Raw genomic sequence first — 19838 nt, forward strand, 5'->3', positions numbered from 1 at the left:
ATTCTTAGTTTATATATCTTAGATTTTTTTTCTTGTCAAACATACAGCTTAGATTTTTTCCGTCATCTCTGACAGAAAAAAAAAACAATAAAAAGTAGAAGGCATTTTTTGAACTTAAAAAGTAGAAGATATACCTCGGTGGCTCGGTTGCTAGAGGCAAAATCCGAACATCGGATGCCAAAACAGAAAACACAGGCATAGAGATGCCGGCTAAACAAGCAAGAAAACCCTTTCTCTCTCCAAAATTGAGGAGATGGAAGAAAGAGAGGTGTTGTATACTATTACTATATAGTTATGCATATTGGATAACTCAGATCACTATCTTATTATTACAGTGAAAGAAAAGGATAAAAATGTATCTTTGGTATACACCCAAAAGCAAGCAATTACACGTAACTAATCCCATATACATACAATCCTATTCATCCCCCAATAGAAACCAAAACAAAAACAAAAATCGAAATCGATATACAACCGTCGACCATATGTAATCAAAGACTAAAATTAAAATTTGTTCTTTGTTATGGTTCAATGGTATAAGAAAACTATATACTAATTCAATTACTAAAAACGTATAATAACCTTGTTTAGTTGCTCTTGGCTTTTAAGCAACGAAATCAGGCAATAACTGAGCCACATATCTCTTCTGGTTCTGTATGTTCATCCCATTGTAAGCCGCAGCTGCTGCGGCTGATGAATGTGCGGTTGCGGCTGAGCCGCTGCCACCATTTATGGCTGAGTTTCCATATTCCTCTGTTTCTCCTATTTTCACACTTCTCCCTATCTGAATTCCATGGTGGGTCTGCATGAAACCCTGATGGTGCGTGGATGACAAGCTATCACAATGAGGTAACCCTAACGTGAGAGACACGCCATTGTTGTTTCCTGAGAACCTCTGTGTTAAAAGCTCCTGGTCCGAGACAGCCACATTAAATCTTGACATCTCATCCATTTGGTATTGTCCAAAGCTCCCCATGAAAGGGTATCCACCGTCTGATCTAATCCCTTGCCGTTCTTCTAGAATTTTCATCTTCTCGTTCGAGCTGAAACCCTCATTTATAGGCTGCATCATTGTGCCGTCGCTTGTTCTTAGCCTCTTGGGACTTTCTTGCATTCCAGTGACGCCTTCTAGTTCACCGTTGTGACCGGGATTCAGATGGTAATTGTCGAGGCCTCCTCCTCCCATGGGGATCTTCTCTTGGTTACTAGTTGACTTAGAAGCAGAATCATCGATGTTCTCATCCAAATTTGGCGTCTTCTCCATGGATCCCATGTTCTTTCCTTGCTCCTTCATTTCCTCCGCGTACATCTCTTCCACCATCGGTTTCCATAGCCGAACCCTCGCGTTTATGAACCAGTTCGACACCTAATAAGAAAGAAAATAAATCAAGCCGGTTACGGGCACATATATATATTTTTTTTTTGAAAAAACCCATGTAAATTATTGGTATTGAGTTCCCAAAATTTTGGAACCGGCTAGAAATATGTATCCTTAATTCATACAATACCACAAGAATCATTTGAAGCGTACGTACCTGGCTCCGAGTGAGTCCTGTTTGCTTGGCTAGCATGTGCTTGTCCGAATCCTTAGGGTATCTAATGTAAACAAAGACAAGACTTAATGTGTGTTCAAGTGAAAGTAATGGATGTGTATATAGATGTAATGGGGGTTACTTACGGGTGAAGAAAGTGTTCGAAAAGCCATGCACGGAGGACTGAGACGGCTCGTTCGGGGAGACCACGTTGAGGTCTCCATGCATTATTAGAAGGATGCTGAATCATTCCAAGTTGCTGAAGAGCTCTCTGCTGTCTCAAGTGATGGTCTACGAACTTGAGCCTCGACCCTTCAAACCTCCCGACACCGGACACAGAATCTTCCTCCCCAAGACTCTTGTTGGCCGCTTTTATCTGACCAGCGATCGCCTCTTTCAAGCACCGGAACTGTCTTGATATTGTCTTCAGTGCGAGGGAGGTGTATGACTTGGCAGAACCTATCCCTGCCGCCTGTTCGAACGATGAGATTACCATCTGCATCTGTTGGTGATACTGTCTGTATCTCTGCTCCACCTTTTCATTTCCCAAGCAATAACGTCAAATGAGGCTTATGAATTACAATAACTGATAACTGTGTCTATATATGTCATCAATAATCTTTCCAAAAATAACAAAGAGAGGAAGCGAATTATAATTAATACTCTCTACATTTCGAAATAAAAATGTTTCAAAATATAACATGTTTTCACATTTTGAGGTGAATGTGTTAGCTTTATTGAAAACTATATAGTTACAATTTGCATATTGTTTTGTAATTGGTTGACTTGTTTAAACTTTATATTTTCAATGATGTTTTTTACATAAAAGTAATTTTAATGTGTTTTTGGCTAAAGCATCTTGTAATTTGAAGCAGATGGAGTATTCATCAATCTATGTGACAAATTAATGAGGAGAGAGATGAGCTTTATATGATTGGTTATTTGAGAAAACTCAAAAATATAGTATAAATATAATATGAAGCTAAAATGGCTGAAAATCTTTTTTTTTTGAACACTAATGGCTGAAAATCTTAACTATAACTTTTTCGAAGTCCACTTCATGTGTGATAAGAGAGCACTAGATGGTATATAATACGTATATCGGTATATGTAGTGGTGTTGTTGTTGTTACCTCGTGAAGCATACTACTCAACTTTGCTTTCTTCATTTGTATTTCTTGCCTCTCCGCCGTTCCTAGCTCCACCGTACGTTTACCCGAAGCTTCTCCTCCGCCATCAGAACCTTCTCTGGCGCCGGTGGAGGATTCTCCGACAGCTTTAGTATCAGTTACACTTGTCCCTTTCTTCGATGAGAATAGTTGGGACTTAATGGTTATGTCATTAGAATCAGCCTTGACTACTTCGTCTAGAAGCTCTTGCGCTGCTCTCAAGTACTTGGAGCTTACAAGATTCGCTACACCGTTTGTTACTCCCGATGCTGTAGAGCCTGATCCGACCCGGATATCTTCTCCGGGTCCTGACCCGAACCCTACATGATGGAGAGTCTGGCGATGTTGCTGCTGCTGCTGTTGAGACGAGAGGGTCAAAGAGAGGCCTCGTTGGGCGCGTGGAGTCTCACACGCAGCTTGATGATGAGTGGGATCCACTTGGTGGCTGCCGTATAAACTGTACTGCACGCGCGGAGGGTATCCGTGAAGTACAGAGATGTTGTCGGCGGCTGTAATGGAAGCAGCTTCATGGCCAGAGAGTGGTATGCCGACGAACTGCTGGTTCGCGTTTTGCGGAGGCGCGCGTGAGTCTAGGAAGACGAAATTGTTGTTGTTTGTGTTGTTGTTGCTATTGTTTGAGTCGTCGTCTTGTTGAGTGTATGGTACGTAAGTCGTTGGATTCATGAGGATCAACGTCTGTAAACCACCGTCGGTTCCGGCTGAGATCTCCGGTGGATTGCCGTGGAAGTAAGCAGCCATCGAATTATATACTATTACGTTATTCACAAATGAAACTGTATAGTTTTCTTGATTTTTGTTCACCAAGCTGATTGAACATAGAAACAAACAAAGAAAGACAAAACAAAAAACACTATAAGTTCATATAGATCCGATCCCTATATCATAAAGTTAAAGAAAGAAAAAATTGTTGATGACATCAATAACAAGAAGAAAAAAAAACGAATTGTGGAGTACGAGAGAAAGATCGAAGGATATGTAAATGAAGACATAATCATGATTGAAAATAAAATAATAAAATAATAGAGAAAAGGCAAAATTGATAGAAAAATGAATTATTATTATAAGAGAAAAGAAAGATGAAGAACCTGGATTGATAGAGATCTGATGATGCACGTGTTTCATGATCATCTCAAGCTGCAAAAGGAAAGATACATTAGACAATTCCTATCAAAGAGAAAGAGGGAGAGAGACAGACTCACTCACACACACGAATTTACATACCTATGTTTGTGGAGTTGTGTGTATGATTGCTATGTGAGTTTGGTCTCTGTGTCAGACTCAAAGATCTCTGCAACTCTTTTCTAGCTCAAAGGGGAAATATAAAATACATTTAAAAAGCTGAGAAATATATTTATATATTTAGAGAGAGAGGATAAAAGATACCCATCTTTTCCTTCACTCATTAATCTTCCCACAGTACGCCACCATTTTCCTTTCACTTTCTATTTTCTTCTTCTTTTGTTTTATGGTCGGTATAAATATATCCTATTACCAAAGCGTATTTTTTTGTAACATTATTACCAAAGCATATTTTGTTTCTTTCATTTAATGACGATATTATTTTTATATTTAATACATGAACTCACTGTGTAATTTATACTGTAGTATAGTCGGAACTTGAATTTCAAGTCATATTGATACTGATACTTCTTTTTGCTAAATTGTAAATATTATTACTTGAATGAAGGTTTGGTTACTACATGGTTGAACCAAGATCTGCTTAAGAAAGCCAGTCTGTTTTTAAGGGCTCCAAAAAAATTAAAAAACCCATAAGAAATCGAGATTAAATCTGAAGCAAACCAATATTGATACTGATACTTGCAACCACAATTAAACTTTTGCTGTGTTTACGATTCTTACGTTCACCACCAGCTAATATTATATGATTTGAAAGATTAAAAATGGACATTCCAACCATATTGGAATTTATTTTTAGATATCAAAATTTAATTAATAAGTAATGTGTAAGTTTCCTCACACTTGACGAATAGATCGGCGAGTATAAAATTTTCCTAGTTTACAAGTTAAAATATATAACAGAATATAAAATAATTTATTTAATAAATTGCCTTCTTACATGTATCTATTTTTTACGCCTTTACTTAATGTTTTTCAAAAAAGCTCTACAATACTATACTCCCTCCGTTTTTCAATATAAGTCGTTTTAGAAAAAAAAATTTGCTCCAAATTATATGTCGTTTTCAGTTTTCTATGTAATATTTATTAATAATTAATGTTATCTGATCAATGATAATATATCTTCTATTTTTCTATTGGTTGAATTATGGTTATGTAAATAATTAATGATGTTTTTGTTTCGAAAATATAAACAATTAATGATTTTCTTAATCAATGTGCATAATTTTAAAACGATTTATATTAAAAACGGAGAGAGTATGTCGTAATAACAGTCACGTGATTCAGAATGATTACACTGTCTAGCACGTTGATAAAAAAATCCATTATAATTACTATGCATATATACCATACTAAAACAAAAGTGATAAAACTGTATCAATACATTTATTTTTAAATACTTCTATTAGAGAGCGCATCTCCAAAAGATACTCTATAACTTCAAATATAAAGTTTTTTGCTCTCTAAAAAAGAACTTCAAAACTTTAAATTTGAAATTTTGAAAAGTAAAACTCTATATTTGAAGTTTCACTACCCAAAATTTCAAATTTGAAGTTTCATATTTTTATTTGTATTTTGGTCCCTACAATCACAAATCATCTTTGTGATTCATAAATATTTTATTGTTTGTTGTTTTAATCCTTAAAAAATTTATATCTGATATATATTTTAATTTTTCTTTACAGATTTTAAATTTTACACATAAAATTAAATATAATTTTAAAATAAGATTTTAAATTTGATTTAGACAACAATAATAAACAAAAGAAACTTAACAATTTTTTAAAAAAAAAATTACATGAAGACATAACTATTACACAAATTTAAATATTACAACAACACTAATAGTCATGTAAGTTTGATCCGGAACCTTCAAAATTTTCAAATATTGTCCACATTTTTTTGTTATACTGAAGATGGTTGTTGTTGTTTTTGATGTCCTTTGAATATATTCACGAGTATTAATATGGGGAAATTACATGTTTACCACTTTCATGCTACTACTTTTCATTTTTACCATCATTAATGAGACATATTCAAAAATACCTTAATCATTAAGTGACAAAAGACTCTTATATCCTTGTTATTTATATATATAATAAATTATTATTTAAATAAAAAATAAAAAATAAAAAAAATAAAAAAAATAAAAAATAAAAAAATAAAAATAAAAAAAATAAATTTTTTTTTATTTTTCGAAATATACTTTTTCAAATTCGAATTTTTTTATAAAACTTTTTTTTTGAATATTTTTTTCGAATTTTTTTTTATTTTTTTTCAAATTTCTTTTTGAAAAACGAAAATTATTTTTGAAACTATTTTTTAAATTTTTCATATATTTTTTAAGTATTTATATATTTATTAGAATCATAAATTTCACATTCCAAAAACATACCCCACCTCAACTCTAAACCCTAAGTCTAGATTAGTTAACCCTAAGGGTATAATTGTATTTTACCCTTCATTAAAAGTGAAGGTAAAAGTGGTTAGTGTAAACATGAAAAGTGGTACTATGAATGTGGTATTTGTGGCAATTTCCCTATTAATATCATCAAAAAAAAATTAGTCTTTTAGCAATATTTTATGTTTCTCTTTTACTTTTTTGTTCCAATCTTATGTATTTACAAGTATCAATATCATCCGATTTTAACAACTTTTAACTTGCAATCTACAAAGTAAAAATGAGAAGAATCATTTTTACTTCAAAATGCACTAATAGATTATATATGCTTTACGAAAATCATTTTATGGAATAATATGGTATTTTGTTTGAAGTTTAATATTAATTAAGTTATTTTTATTTAAATTTTTATAGAATATTTTATTTATTAATATTATTGTAATATGTTAATATATGTGCTAGTTATTTACAAAAGTTTTATGAATTCAAATTAGTTATGACAAATATAAAGTCCATATCATAAAATACAAATAGTTTTGAAGTTGAGTTTAAAGTTTTGTTTTTGGAGAAAAACACCTTTAAACTTCAAATATAGAGTTTTAGAAACTTCAAAATAGAGTTTTTTTTGGAGATACTCTAAATGCTGATATTCAAATTGACATCCAGACCAACGGATAATAATTTTTAAATTCAAATATTTCAGCTTCATATATATCTTATAAGGATTTAAGAAATTCGTGCACTTGCGAATGGATAAAACACAGAGGAACTTGTATGATATGACTTTAGCCATTTTATGTATTGACTAGGTAATGAACCCCACATATCCTTACAACCAAACACTCTGATTTAGCTATTTATACTCCATACAATTTTATAGTGATATATATGTCGTGTCCAATTTAGAATCATACAATTTTCTTATTTTAACATTATATTTATGTTTTTAAATAAAAAGATATCCCACACTAGCCTATCCCACACGCATCTCAATCCAAATATTTCTTTATTGATATAACTAACTACAATCATGAACATAAAGTATTCTTGAGATTAATATACTTCAGTCTTTTATCATCTATTAACTTCAGACTCACTCTAGATGGCAAATAAATTTGAACCGATTGGGATTTTACCAAGAATAAGACCCAAAATTTTTAAAAGTTATGTTGCCAAGTTCTTATAAAAAAAACGTATGATCAACTGCACAGAAAAAATGTGTTTCTTTAAGGAAAAAAAAACTATGTGTGTCATTGATCATACTTTTAAAAACGCGTAAACACTTTGATACTTTTCTAAGAACACTTTTCTGCGCATTCTATATAACACCAAAAATTCCAATTTATATGTTTTGAAAAAATAAATAGATTAAGATTTAAAGGTATGACCTAATAGGGAGAAAAAATCAACGAGCAAAATTTTATTTTCTTACTTTAGACACTGCAAGGATAATGTTTTATTTTTATGTCCTTAACTGTTTTGGGTAAGTAAAAATTAACCTTGCTTTAACTTTTACTTATATTCGGCTCCATCTCTTTATTTTCTAACTATTTTAACTAAATTGAGAGTCTCCGCCAAACGCTAATAATAATATAGATAAATCAGTAGTATACTGATATTTTAAAACATTAGAGAAATTGGAAAACTTATACGAAAAAGTGCAGTGTGTCAGAAGATCCAAACAGCACAAAAACGAGGAAACGTCTCCTTCTGCAGAAAACCTACAATATTTACTTACACAAAATATAAATATTTGAGGAAGAAAGGAAGAAAGAAGATGATAACGATAATGATAATGATAATGAAAGAACGGGTCCCATACTCACATTATATGTACAGGTGTAATTTGATGATTTAGCCGATAAATTTAATTACTTTTTGAGTTTATGAGAAATTTGAATATCTTTTTATTTTGACTAAAGCTTCGAATGGTAACCAGATTCCCACCTCACCCCGCAGTTAACAGTAACAAAAATATATATATATATATATATTCTATATCTATATATTTTTATAACTATTAGAACCGCACCGCAATTAAACCGCTTATCCTGCACCGCTCAATCCGCAGTCACCATTCGGAACCTAAGTTCTATCATCTTACTACAATTTGTTAACATTATTTTATTACAATTTGAACTAACTAATTCGTAGAGATGTCAGATGTTTATTCATTATATATGTAACTTTTTCTGCAAGATGTTTAATTGGTTACAAGACAAGATAATCAATTCCATTGTCCACGTTCACAATAAAACCCAGTACATTATTGTTGTGCATACGTAACTTTCATTCTTGATATATCAACAATTTACTGCAAGTGAAAGCTTATCATCTGTGAAAGGAAATGCTTATTTCCCAAACTAAAACTGTACAACCTTTAGAATGAAAAGGATGTTTTATTATAATTACTAAACTCTCACGCTTCGTATATGCACTTGACTCTACCAACGCACTATCATATTCAGTCCTATACACCTTAGCAAGTTAACAATAAAATCATAGATATGTGTATATATATATATATATAACAAGTTTATTTTTGGATTCAATTTTATTTAATATATATTATATCATTCTTCAAATATTTTTTTCCGAGAGATGTCAAACATAAAGGATCCACCTGAGTCATATAGGATGTAGTCGAGTGGTTAGGGGAAGACGCCAACACATTTCAGATCGATTTATCTACTATTGAAAACTAAGTCACATTATTTTTAGATACTTAAACAGATTTGGGTCCCGACCTATTTACAAACCCAAAGAAAGAGTTTATCTATGGATTAGTCTGAGCTCACTCATAGTCTGAAATAGACATGGGAGTAAATAACTGTAACTGAAATCCAGACTATGAGTGAGCTCAGACTTTAACCCGAATCGAAATAATGGGTTTGGATCGGTAACGGGACCATGAAGAAACACCGAATGGATCCTTATCTTATGGCTTTCGGATACCGTTCAGTTCGGTTGTAAACCGAGATCCGAACCAAGCACCCGATTAAACTGGCTCTATATAATGAATGTACATATACTTTCCTCCGTCACCTGTTCTGATAATTTCCTTGTGCGACCAAACCCTAATTCCAAAAAAGCGTTTTTGATTCACTCTTTTAATCACCAACTGAAAACCATAAATCTCTTTGTCTCTTCGTCTTGCTCCATCTGAGAATTTGAAGAATCAGTCACATGTTTGTTTTTTTCTTCTGCACTTCTTCTTTTTCAGGTTTTCTAAAAAAATTGACTATAGATTTGAAATCAACATTGAACTTCTTATATTTGCATGTCTTAAGATTCATTTTTTCATTAATTCATATTATATTTGTATTCCTCTGTTTCGTTTTTTTTTATTGTTCTCTGTAAATTATTGTTCTATTCTTCACTTACATTGTTATATGTTTACAGATGGAATACGAAAAAATTGCTTTGTTATGAATAGATGTTTACCAAAAAAATTCTTATCAATGTTTGTGTTCGGATTTGATAGGATTGTTAAGTTACTTTCGGTTTAGTTTAGTTACATTCGAGTTTTTTGGTTACAAAACCCGGATCTGAATTGAACCCATTTTATCTTCGGGTTTATGCAGATTTTGATTTCTTCACGCGTACTGAACCGAACCCGGTTAGTTCCGAACGTCCATGCCTAGTCTGAAGATACCCAAGTTAACAAAAAAAAAATATTTCTAAAACATACCACCAATATATATTATCGACTTCGAGATTTCAATGACGCTGCATGTCAGTCTTGTTTTGCTGTGTTTGATGATGATTTACTATTTTAATCTAATTTGAGATCGAAACTAGTCATTGGTTTAATCATTGATCTTCTCCAATAAATTCTCAGTTAATGTACTTGTTACCATATTTTATTGCGTGTCTCTGAAAGGACTGCACAACTGTAGTCACATCCAGATGTGTACATACGATGTTAAAAATATTAAAAGTAATTTAAAAAATATATGTTCAATAAAAAAACTTTTTAAAAATATGAAAAACGATCAAAATATCTAATTAAATCATTTGAAGATCCATGGAGTAAATAAATAGAAGATCGTACTATATTGTGTAACGCTTTATGCTCTAACCCCGATTTAATTTGATAATTCTAATTTTTCTTAATAAATAACCAATAAAGTTGATTTGATTTTGAGTTTTAATTTTTTAAACACTGAATCATTCATTTTGATATAAGTTTATGACTAAACATAGTCGTAGAAACTGATAAACAAATACTGCAGAAACAATTGTACAAAAGAGTTTTAGCAAAAAAAAAATAGTACAAAAGATAAAAAACATTGATTATCAGAGAATAAAGACATCTCAAACTTCACTCTATTTTCCCTTCTAAATAGAGTTTAGAGTAAAAATAATCCAATGATACTCTATTTTCTACTCTATAATAGTGTAAACCTATTTTTTACTCTATATATATTTTTAATTTTTTTGTTCATCACTCTATTTTTTATTTTAAAATAGAGTACCATTGGAGAAACATACAACTTTATTATTTATTATAGAGTTACTTTATTTTTGAGAAAAAAATAGATTAAACTATTGGAGATTGTCTAAATAGATACCATTAGGTACCACTCAAATAGGAAAAAGTAATAAATCTCAATCTTTCCTGCATGGTGTCTTCGTTGAGGTGAAAGATAAATTGTAACATCGTAAATATGAACGAGAACTCCAAATGTCTGATGGAGCTGGAAAAATTCATCCGAGAACCGGAGATTAGCGACGATCAGCACTATGACCAAGTTGACCGAACCGTTGCACCAATACCAAGAGAAAGCACTCCTCTTAAACACAGTTTCTTCATCACGTGAAGTAACAACAAACAAAGCACATAGACCCGAGCCTGATGAGACAAGTTAGTTTAACCTAATTAACATTTTAAATCTTGGTTATAATATGTAGTAGTATAAATCAAGTAAATAAACTTTTAGTGGCCACTTAATAAACAATAACTGCAACCTTGGTTTTCTATTTATTTCTTAATGCAAAAGTGATGTTACTTTAAGAAAAATATAGGTTCTAACCCGCCCTGGATATATATTCATTTTACGTATGTACTTAATAATTATTAGATTTTATGCATTATATTTATACATAGTTTATGTTTATATTTATTTAAATTATCTATTCAAATTATTTTTTGATATAAGCAGTAAAAAATATAATTATAATTCAAAATATATTTGCAGCGACAAATACTTTGTAGGTTTTATAGAATAATCCATAAAAGCTGCAATGATAATTTAAAATGCTTAAAATATTGGAGATATTCAAAATATTTATTGGTTTTTCACTCAAATATTTAAACTGGCGTAATTTATGTTAAATTTAGGTATTCGGTCATGTATTATAAAATTATGTCATTTGTTATTTTTATTATTGAATTTGAAGAAATTAAAGATATATTTTACTTTTAAAATTTTATATGATTTAAACGGGTATTCAAAACTAAATTAAACCCATAAAAATATGAACCGAACCAAAATTTATTAATATCCAAATGAGATTTAAATTACTACCTCCAAAAACTTGAAACCTTAATAGAATTAAACCAAAAACTGAATAAATACCTGAAAGTATATATATATATATATATAATCTATTATTTCCATATTGAAGAATTTTTGATAAGTAATACATATTGGTGATTTTTATCTAAATAAACTGTTTACATATTGTATTCTTACAAAATAATACAATAAATTAATTATTAAACCGACTAACCTCAAGCATTAAGTCAATTATGTATTATTTAATAAGTGTAGATTGTAATGCTATGTTAAATATTATTAGGCATTTTTCTGAAAAAAATACCAGGTGAAAAAAATAAATCATAGGTTTTAGTAAAACACATTATAACCTTAGTAGAATAAAATAATTTGACATAAACCGTCCACTAACGTATGTATTCTATTTACCTTCTGGCTTTTTTTTTTGTAATTTAATAGTATTGATACATTTAATTAATAATACATCTGAGCAATTAATATGTAAGATGGTGTCACACGACCATTGTAGTAGCCAAGAATGGTTCATCAAATTGTTACATTGAGTTTGAACTTTAATTTTTGATTTATAACTTAAGGTGCAAAAATATTCTTTTATTAAAATAAAGAAAAACATACCACTAAACTAAAATATTCATTTGGGCATCCCGTTTTGAATAGTGCATCTAGTTATCCCTATTAAAATAGGTTTGGATATACATTCTTGATTCAGTTCAAGCCATTGAGGCACCCCTAATAATATTTGTTTAAAGCGAAATGCTATTTCGAAGACGTATAATTAAACAAGACTCTCTCAGTTCACTAAATTTTCTTCGACGATTATTCAAATTTTGACTACACAATGCAGCCAACCAAATGCATCTAATACAAACCTAACAAGTAACAAGTTTACAAACTTACCAAAATGTTGTAGTCTAGTGACTAATAGTATAAAAATAGTTTTTTCGTATTCTGAATTTAAATCACTTTTGGTACGGAAAATTATTCTTAAATAGCAATATTTAAAACCTGATTTTCGGGTTCAAGTCTAAGATTTGAAATTTCCATTATTATAGAAAAGCAAGTTTACAACCTTGAAATCTCGATCACACATTCTCATATCTAAACGATTTCAAATAAAAAGAGTTTTTTTTGTCATACTAAAAAGAGATTAAAACGAATGTTTCTTTACTACTCCGAACTCATACGTGTTTGTTCCCACGTGCCAAACACTTGAAAACCTTTCTCTTTCAGGGTTTGACTAGTTTTTTCGCTATCACTCATAAACGTAGTTTTACGGGTAATAGCGATTATTGATATTTAAAACAATCACAAAATACTATAAGCTATTTCAAACCGCTCTAAGCTTCTAAAAATCAAATTTTGTTTTCCACTAGCGTTTACAGTTACAAACGATTACAAGTGCATAAATATAAAAATATTTTGTAATTCGCATATATATATATATACATTTTATATTTCAATTTAAATTCACTATCAATATTATAACTTATATTATACAGTTACATACATATATAAATAGTTTTTTAAAAAAAATCAAATATAAAAATTCAAAACAAAATTAATGAAAATTATAACTTTCATCTAAAATAGATAAATAAATAAATATACATAATATTTCTATTAAATATATTATATTAATAGTTATTATAGTTTATCATAAAAGTATGTTTTGATATTTTTATAATATTATATCGTATTAATGTTTGGTAATTTATTAGTAAACCATTGTCCATCTCATAATCAGTTGTTCATAAATATCTCGCACAATTCTAATTGATATATCAATCATACAAACCGTTTAATAACTTTTGAAACCACAATCATTCAAAAATTTAAACTCCCTCAACTAGATCTGCAACTGATGCGTTTCAACCAGCATGTTCTCAATGCATGAATAAAAATGGAAGCTGTAGAGTTGACGCTTGTGCAGTATTGTATGGAGCCCATACGTGTTGGCTCTTTTCCTCCCTAATATTTCTAATTAACTTCTTAACTTTTTCAATTTAAAAATATTTTAAGCGAAGAAGATTCATCCTCCATAGTGGGTCCCACTGTCCAATCATAAAACTGGACCGTGTGGTTGCACAAATAGTAGGGTCCCGCGTGTCCATTAAGTCTAGAAAGCAGCCAATCATACTCTTGTTACAATGTTCCACGTCTCTCTCTCTCATTCCCCACCTTTAGTCCTTTATACATTTCTTTTTCTCCATTTACTCTAGCAACTCCATTTATTTATATAAATTTCGGTGATCATCGTTTTTCTCCATCTACATAAATGTTTTTGATGTTAATAATCTTTTTCTTTTGAAAAAGGAAAAATATGATATTTTCCCGTTCATTTTCATATGATATTTCAGAAGTTTAATTTTATACAACTATATGATCGGAATGTATTTTGAATAAAACCCGCACTAATCTTTGGAGTATATGGAATAATTTTACAAAGGTAAAAAAACCACATCAATATTGTAGATTTTGGATTCGTCTTTTACAAGTACAAAAAAAACACATCAATATTCCAAGACCTGCTGCTCTATCTCCCAGTTTCTATTTGTTTATATAATTTTTCCAGACTAATTAAGATTTGATCTATAAGAGCATGAGCATCAAAAGTTTATGAAGAAAGCTCTCACACATCCCAACAAAAAAAATATTATAATAATAGAGTCTGATGAACTCGTCTTACAGGGGTGCCTGACCCCACGCCACGTGGTGGCCCGTTATTGGTCCGTGTATTTTTTTAAAAAATCAAACGAAAAAAAAAAAATTAATAAACAATTAAAGTTGTGAACCTCCCAAGTTCATTGATGCGCATGCTCTAACTTTGTTCTACACAAAGAGTTCATCAAAGAAACTAAAGTTATAGCACACAGTTTCTACTAGCAATGGCAACAAAGGAGTTGATGTGGCTTTCTCATATTCTACATGATCTTTGTGTATCATATAGTGCTCATGCTAGTGTGATAATATGGATGCTCTCCATATTGTGAGTAATATATTTCACTAGCTAGATGAATTAATTTGACTACCACGAAGTTAGAGATGGTTGAATCAGGGTTTCTTATAAATGTACATATCATCAAATCGAGAATATATTATCGAAAACACTCCATCCAACTATTTTCAGAATACACTATGCAAGAGGATATTCACAATTTGTGTTCTTCCTTACTTGAGAAAAAAATATCAGATGTATATATCGTTTAATACTAGTTTACTTGTACATATCATTGGATCCAATTTGGTAGAATGGTCAAGTTTTTTTAGCTTAATCATATATAGTTAACATTTGTATTATTCGATGCAGAGATTAATAAAATATTTTTTATATTTCATAAACCTTTTTTCTCTAATAAAATATATTCAAAAACATTATTACTTCACATAGTTTTACTTTATAAGTTCCTGTTGATTTATTTTGTCTTATTTGACTTTTAAAAATTGGTGTACTGGTTTGTTTAAATGTCCTTAACTAGTTATTTTATTTTTAAAAGTGTTTCTTTAACGTAAAAGATAAAAATATACTACTTATAGGTGAAACAGATAAAATATAGTACAATATTTATTTCAAATTTCATAAAATAGTCAATTTGATTAGTCACAATGATTTACGCATCATTCATTCCTAAATATAAGTTTTAGGTAAAATAAACATATTAAAAATATTTTTTTGCATTATTTATTTTATTAAATCTATAAATTAAAAACTACCCAACCAGTTACAAATTAATTTATAAAATACATAGTTTTGATCAAAATATAATTATAAAAACTAACATTTTATATTGGGAAAACTGTTTTTTTAGAGCAAAAAAATGGTAACTATGTCCCTTTAGACTAATCTATATTTTGTGTCATATTTTCTTATAATATTCTTTAATATTTTTGAAAATAAATTTAATAAATAGTTTTACAAACAAAAAAAATTTGGAAAAATAGTAACTTTGATAAAATACTTATATCAACTTAGTGATATTTTTTTCAGTTATAAAAAAGTTAAAATTATAAATTTCATATTATGTTCTAAATAAAGTAGAAATGACATTCTACGAAGTAGAAAACGAAATCTACTTTTTTCATTGAATCTACAATGTTTAGAATACGTGATCTACGTAAATAGGAGTATTCTAAAAATATTTAGAATACACATTCCGCGCTTAACCTATCGTTCTAAAATCTTTAGAAATCAAAATCTACACATTAATATAAATCTAAAACACGTAGAAACCGACTTCTACAACATGTAGAAATCAAAATCTAAACATTACTATAATTCTAAAAGACTGTAGAAACCGATTTCTACATATTAGTTGTATTCTACGGATAAGAAATCAGTTCCTAAAAATATGAAAACAAAATATTTGGGAATATTCACTTTTATATTTTGAAAAAAAAAATCGATTTAAAAAAAAAATAAAAAAACGAAAAAAGGAACAAAAAAATAAAAAAAACGAAAAAGGAATAAAAATTTACAATTTTAAGGGCATTACAGCCATTTTGAAAATAATTAGTCTAATAGAACATAAAGTAGTATAGATTAGTATAAATGGACATAGTTACCATTTTTTTGCTTTAAAAAAATAATTTTCCCTTTTATATTTTAGTAACGGGTTTGGTCGTTTAATGAACGATGACAGAGACCTGCGTGTATCTCCGACTTTTGTCTTTGTCGGTTTGCTTTTATTGGACACGTGTCAATCTTAGTACCACTCGACGTTGTCCCGCATTTTCTAAACCAATGGTCCAATCTCACCTGGACCCATCCTATTAAATGACGCATCTACCCTATTACGTAGGCCGTTGATTGATTTAGATCGGAAGGCAGAGATTCGTCCCGACAAGTGCGCGTGGGGTACTATTTATGCATTGCGTGTTAGGAGAGGGCAGTGGCGCGTGACGTAAGGCCTACGCAGTTTCGAAGAGGACAGAAAACATAAAGAGTGATCACTGTGACATCACAAGACTAAAAACTCAATATGTTGGATTTCGCACGCTCTCTCCACCCGCGCGTCTACATCACGACGATAAGTTACCTGCGTTAATTATGGTGAAGATAAGTTTTACACGAAAGTGTGCCTACCACTATAATACGTGTGTATACCATAAACATGCAAAACTAGAACAGCCCATAACCCGACCAAAGAGCCGGTGGACTATTAAAAACATTACAGGAACAATCCAAAGTAGGTGCCTAGCTCCTAATGAGAGTACGACACATAATGGTCACAAGAACCATGACGAGATAATGTTGTGAAAACCCCAATCATAGAGATGGTGGAGCCATGAGGATGTACGGGCAAGTGGCAACCTCTGTAGATATATTACATTTAGAATTGAAGACTAAATACACTGGTCGTAGGTCTATCCCGAACCATAGATTATAATATATAATATTATTATTATCTAATATTGTTATTAATTAAGTATAAACCCAACAAGAGTGGTTGGATAATTAGCTCGTAAAATCTTCCCATTTGTTATTGCTAGAGTTTAAACTTTAAGATAGTAATTGATCGTAAACGATTAACTGCAACAAAAAAAACCCACATATATCAATCTTGTTAAGATTAATTGCAAAAACCCAACAAGACTGGTTGGATTCTAAATTTGCATGCTTATAAAACGCAAAAGAATTGTTATTCTCTGTGATAATTATAACATTAAAAAGTAATACCACCTGTATATCAATCTGTGAACTCTTTTTAGCAAAAAAAAAAATAACATATATGTTGTCACAAAGTGCCAAAAGAAATGAAGAATCAGTCATTGTTTCGGCGGCTGTATATGGCAATGAAACTTTGGATTAAAAGAAAAATAGATATGATCACATTTTGTATAATTGTGCGGTCAAAGGGTAGGCAAAGCCTGACTTTTGATTATTGGCTTCCATTCAAACGCAATCCAATCCCTTTTACGAGGCCTACCCGCATCGATCGGGGTAATGAAAAATACCTAAAGAAAAAGAACTTGCACTAGGTTACTCATTATTTGAAAGTGACTGTGAATAATGATTCTTTGTAACAGTGTTAGGAGAAAAAAAACGAAATTGGGTGCTCGGATATGTATCTAACCATATTGTGAAAATCCGTTATGGAAAAAAGAATAGCAATGCTATACAAAAGTCAATTAGTTAAATGGTTTTTTTTTCCCGGTTACAAAAGGTTTTGTTTTCGAATCGTCTATGTAATATTTCCTATATCATAATTGTAAGCTCATAATAAATCAACATTAAAAAAAAGGTTTTGTTTTCTTAAAGTTTGCATACATGTTGTAAAATCTGAATGATTATAAACTTATGTATAATGCGAATTGAGTTGTCCGTCCTCATTAAATGAAAGGCATGTTTAACTCTTGAGAAAATAGGGAAAACCGGAAAAGGGTTGTATAGCGTATCACTTTATCATGGATTCAAGTCTTTAGCAAGAACGCTTCTGGTCTCATCAGAGTCATGGCCACAAAAAAAATCTTAGGAAAAATGAGGTCTACCATAAGCAGCATATATACTTCAACCAAAACATTAAGAAAAATCTTTGAATATTTTTCTCTCCACATGCCAACAAAATCTTATATATTTCCTTATTACTATACAACTTAGTTTTTATCTATATGCCTGCATTATTAGACAACATTTATAGGCTGTAATTAACTAGTGACTTATAAAATGAATAAATGAAATGATATAAATAATAATCTATCTAATTTATTTAACGGAATTAGCATTCCACTTATTCTATAATTTTTTTGACGTGGAGTGATTTTTCAAATAAATGTTTTTTTCTAGAATGATATGTATGCAGCTGTTATGATTTTTTTATGATATGCACTGTTAAGATGTCTTTTAAATAATCTTATGCACTGTGGAATGATTTTTCAAATAAATGTATTATTGATGGAATCATTTGTCTTTAGTTGAGAACTTGAAGTGCATAAAAAAAATTGTATGATATATATATTAGAAGAGAAAAGATGCAATTTTCAACTATATTGATATTATTTTTGTTTATGATGATATGATCAAAAGATTCTGAAGATATATGATACAAACAAAATATATGTTATCTTCTGTTTTTCTGGGTATGTGTATGTATTATAACTGCATGTGCGTGCATATATAAAATAAGAAATATTCATTACTTCACTATCAGAATCATTGTTATACATACCTCTCATGTCAATCTTTTGTTGTGTTTCATTTTATCAAGCACATCACTTAAAATAATACTTAAATTCATAAAGATATGAAACATGAAAATGAACTTTTTCATATCATTAGAAGGATATATAGAACTCGATAAAGAGTATCTAATGAGCAAAAGAAAACTTATCTGATATTTCTATACAAAATACATAAAACATATTTCGTAAAATAGATAATGTATAGTCATGCTGTATTTCACGTGTATACATTGATAGTGGATTATATATATGTATATTTTGGACATTTTATAGTGGGACTATATATTAAAGCAGTGATATTACTTAATGCGGTGCCCATCCTATATATGTAGAAATAGAAAATGCCAAGGTTCACAACTTGTATCTCCTAAAAAAATATTTTTAAAAATAAAATAAAATAAATCTTCTTTTAACAAAATATATAACATAAACCAACTTTTCTAATGTTACAAAAAAAAAACCAACTTTTCTAAATAACCTACTATATGTGATCGTGGGTGCAAGATTATTATTCTCCTTAGACTTTGGATCGGCTCTACTACATTTTCAAATAAAATAAATATAACTACGATAAAGAAGAATCCATTTAGGAAGTTAAGGGTTCAGGGTTCACTCCCATGAGGAGGAATATGGGATTTTACCGAATTTTCGAAGAGTAAAGTGCTCTTGCTAGGCGTGATATTGCCATCATGTCATAAGACGACAAATGGTAACATATGAGTAGTTCCAAAGTTGTGTATGAAAAGAAATTGGTAAAAATGTTCTTTCGTAAAGAGAATAATTAAAATAGACTTAAAGTAAGAAAACTCGAAAATGAAAACATGAATGGGGAATAGTAGGGATATGGGGCCTTTGCAAGTTTGCAATTACTTTTTTGAAGA

At 30.2% G+C, this 19838-nt stretch overlaps 1 protein-coding gene across 2 annotated transcripts; it reads right to left on the reverse strand.

Annotated features, from left to right (window-relative positions):
• Nucleotides 1-306: 306 nt before the first annotated feature.
• LOC103857602 (BEL1-like homeodomain protein 1) lies at nt 307-4202 on the reverse strand. Of its 2 annotated transcripts, none has more exons than XM_018657848.2 (7): nt 4105-4202; nt 3943-4022; nt 3807-3855; nt 2665-3526; nt 1679-2067; nt 1536-1596; nt 307-1366 (listed from the first exon to the last, which is right to left on the reverse strand). In XM_018657848.2, the coding sequence occupies exons 4-7, from the start codon at nt 3457-3459 to the stop codon at nt 605-607; spliced, it is 2007 nt and encodes a 668-aa protein (XP_018513364.2). In that variant the 5' UTR covers nt 3460-3526; nt 3807-3855; nt 3943-4022; nt 4105-4202; the 3' UTR covers nt 307-604. The 2 variants fall into 2 exon arrangements, with proteins under 2 accessions (XP_018513364.2, XP_033142762.1); XM_033286871.1 differs by having other exon boundaries at nt 3943-4017; nt 4105-4186.
• Between the last annotated feature and the right edge of the window lie 15636 nt (nt 4203-19838).

Source organism: Brassica rapa, chromosome A03 (genome assembly GCF_000309985.2).
Source record: "Brassica rapa cultivar Chiifu-401-42 chromosome A03, CAAS_Brap_v3.01, whole genome shotgun sequence".
NCBI classification, from domain to species: Eukaryota; Viridiplantae; Streptophyta; class Magnoliopsida; order Brassicales; family Brassicaceae; genus Brassica; species Brassica rapa.

Excerpts from the sequence above, each read along its gene's own strand:
- LOC103857602 (XM_018657848.2), bottom strand. The coding sequence starts at position 3,459 with ATGGCTGCTTACTTCCACGGCAATCCACCGGAGATCTCAGCCGGAACC. Across the intron at positions 2,068-2,664 it reads TGAGTAGTATGCTTCACGAG|GTGGAGCAGAGATACAGACA; the intron begins GTAACAACAACA and ends GGAAATGAAAAG. Across the intron at positions 1,367-1,535 it reads CAGGACTCACTCGGAGCCAG|GTGTCGAACTGGTTCATAAA; the intron begins GTACGTACGCTT and ends CTTTCTTATTAG.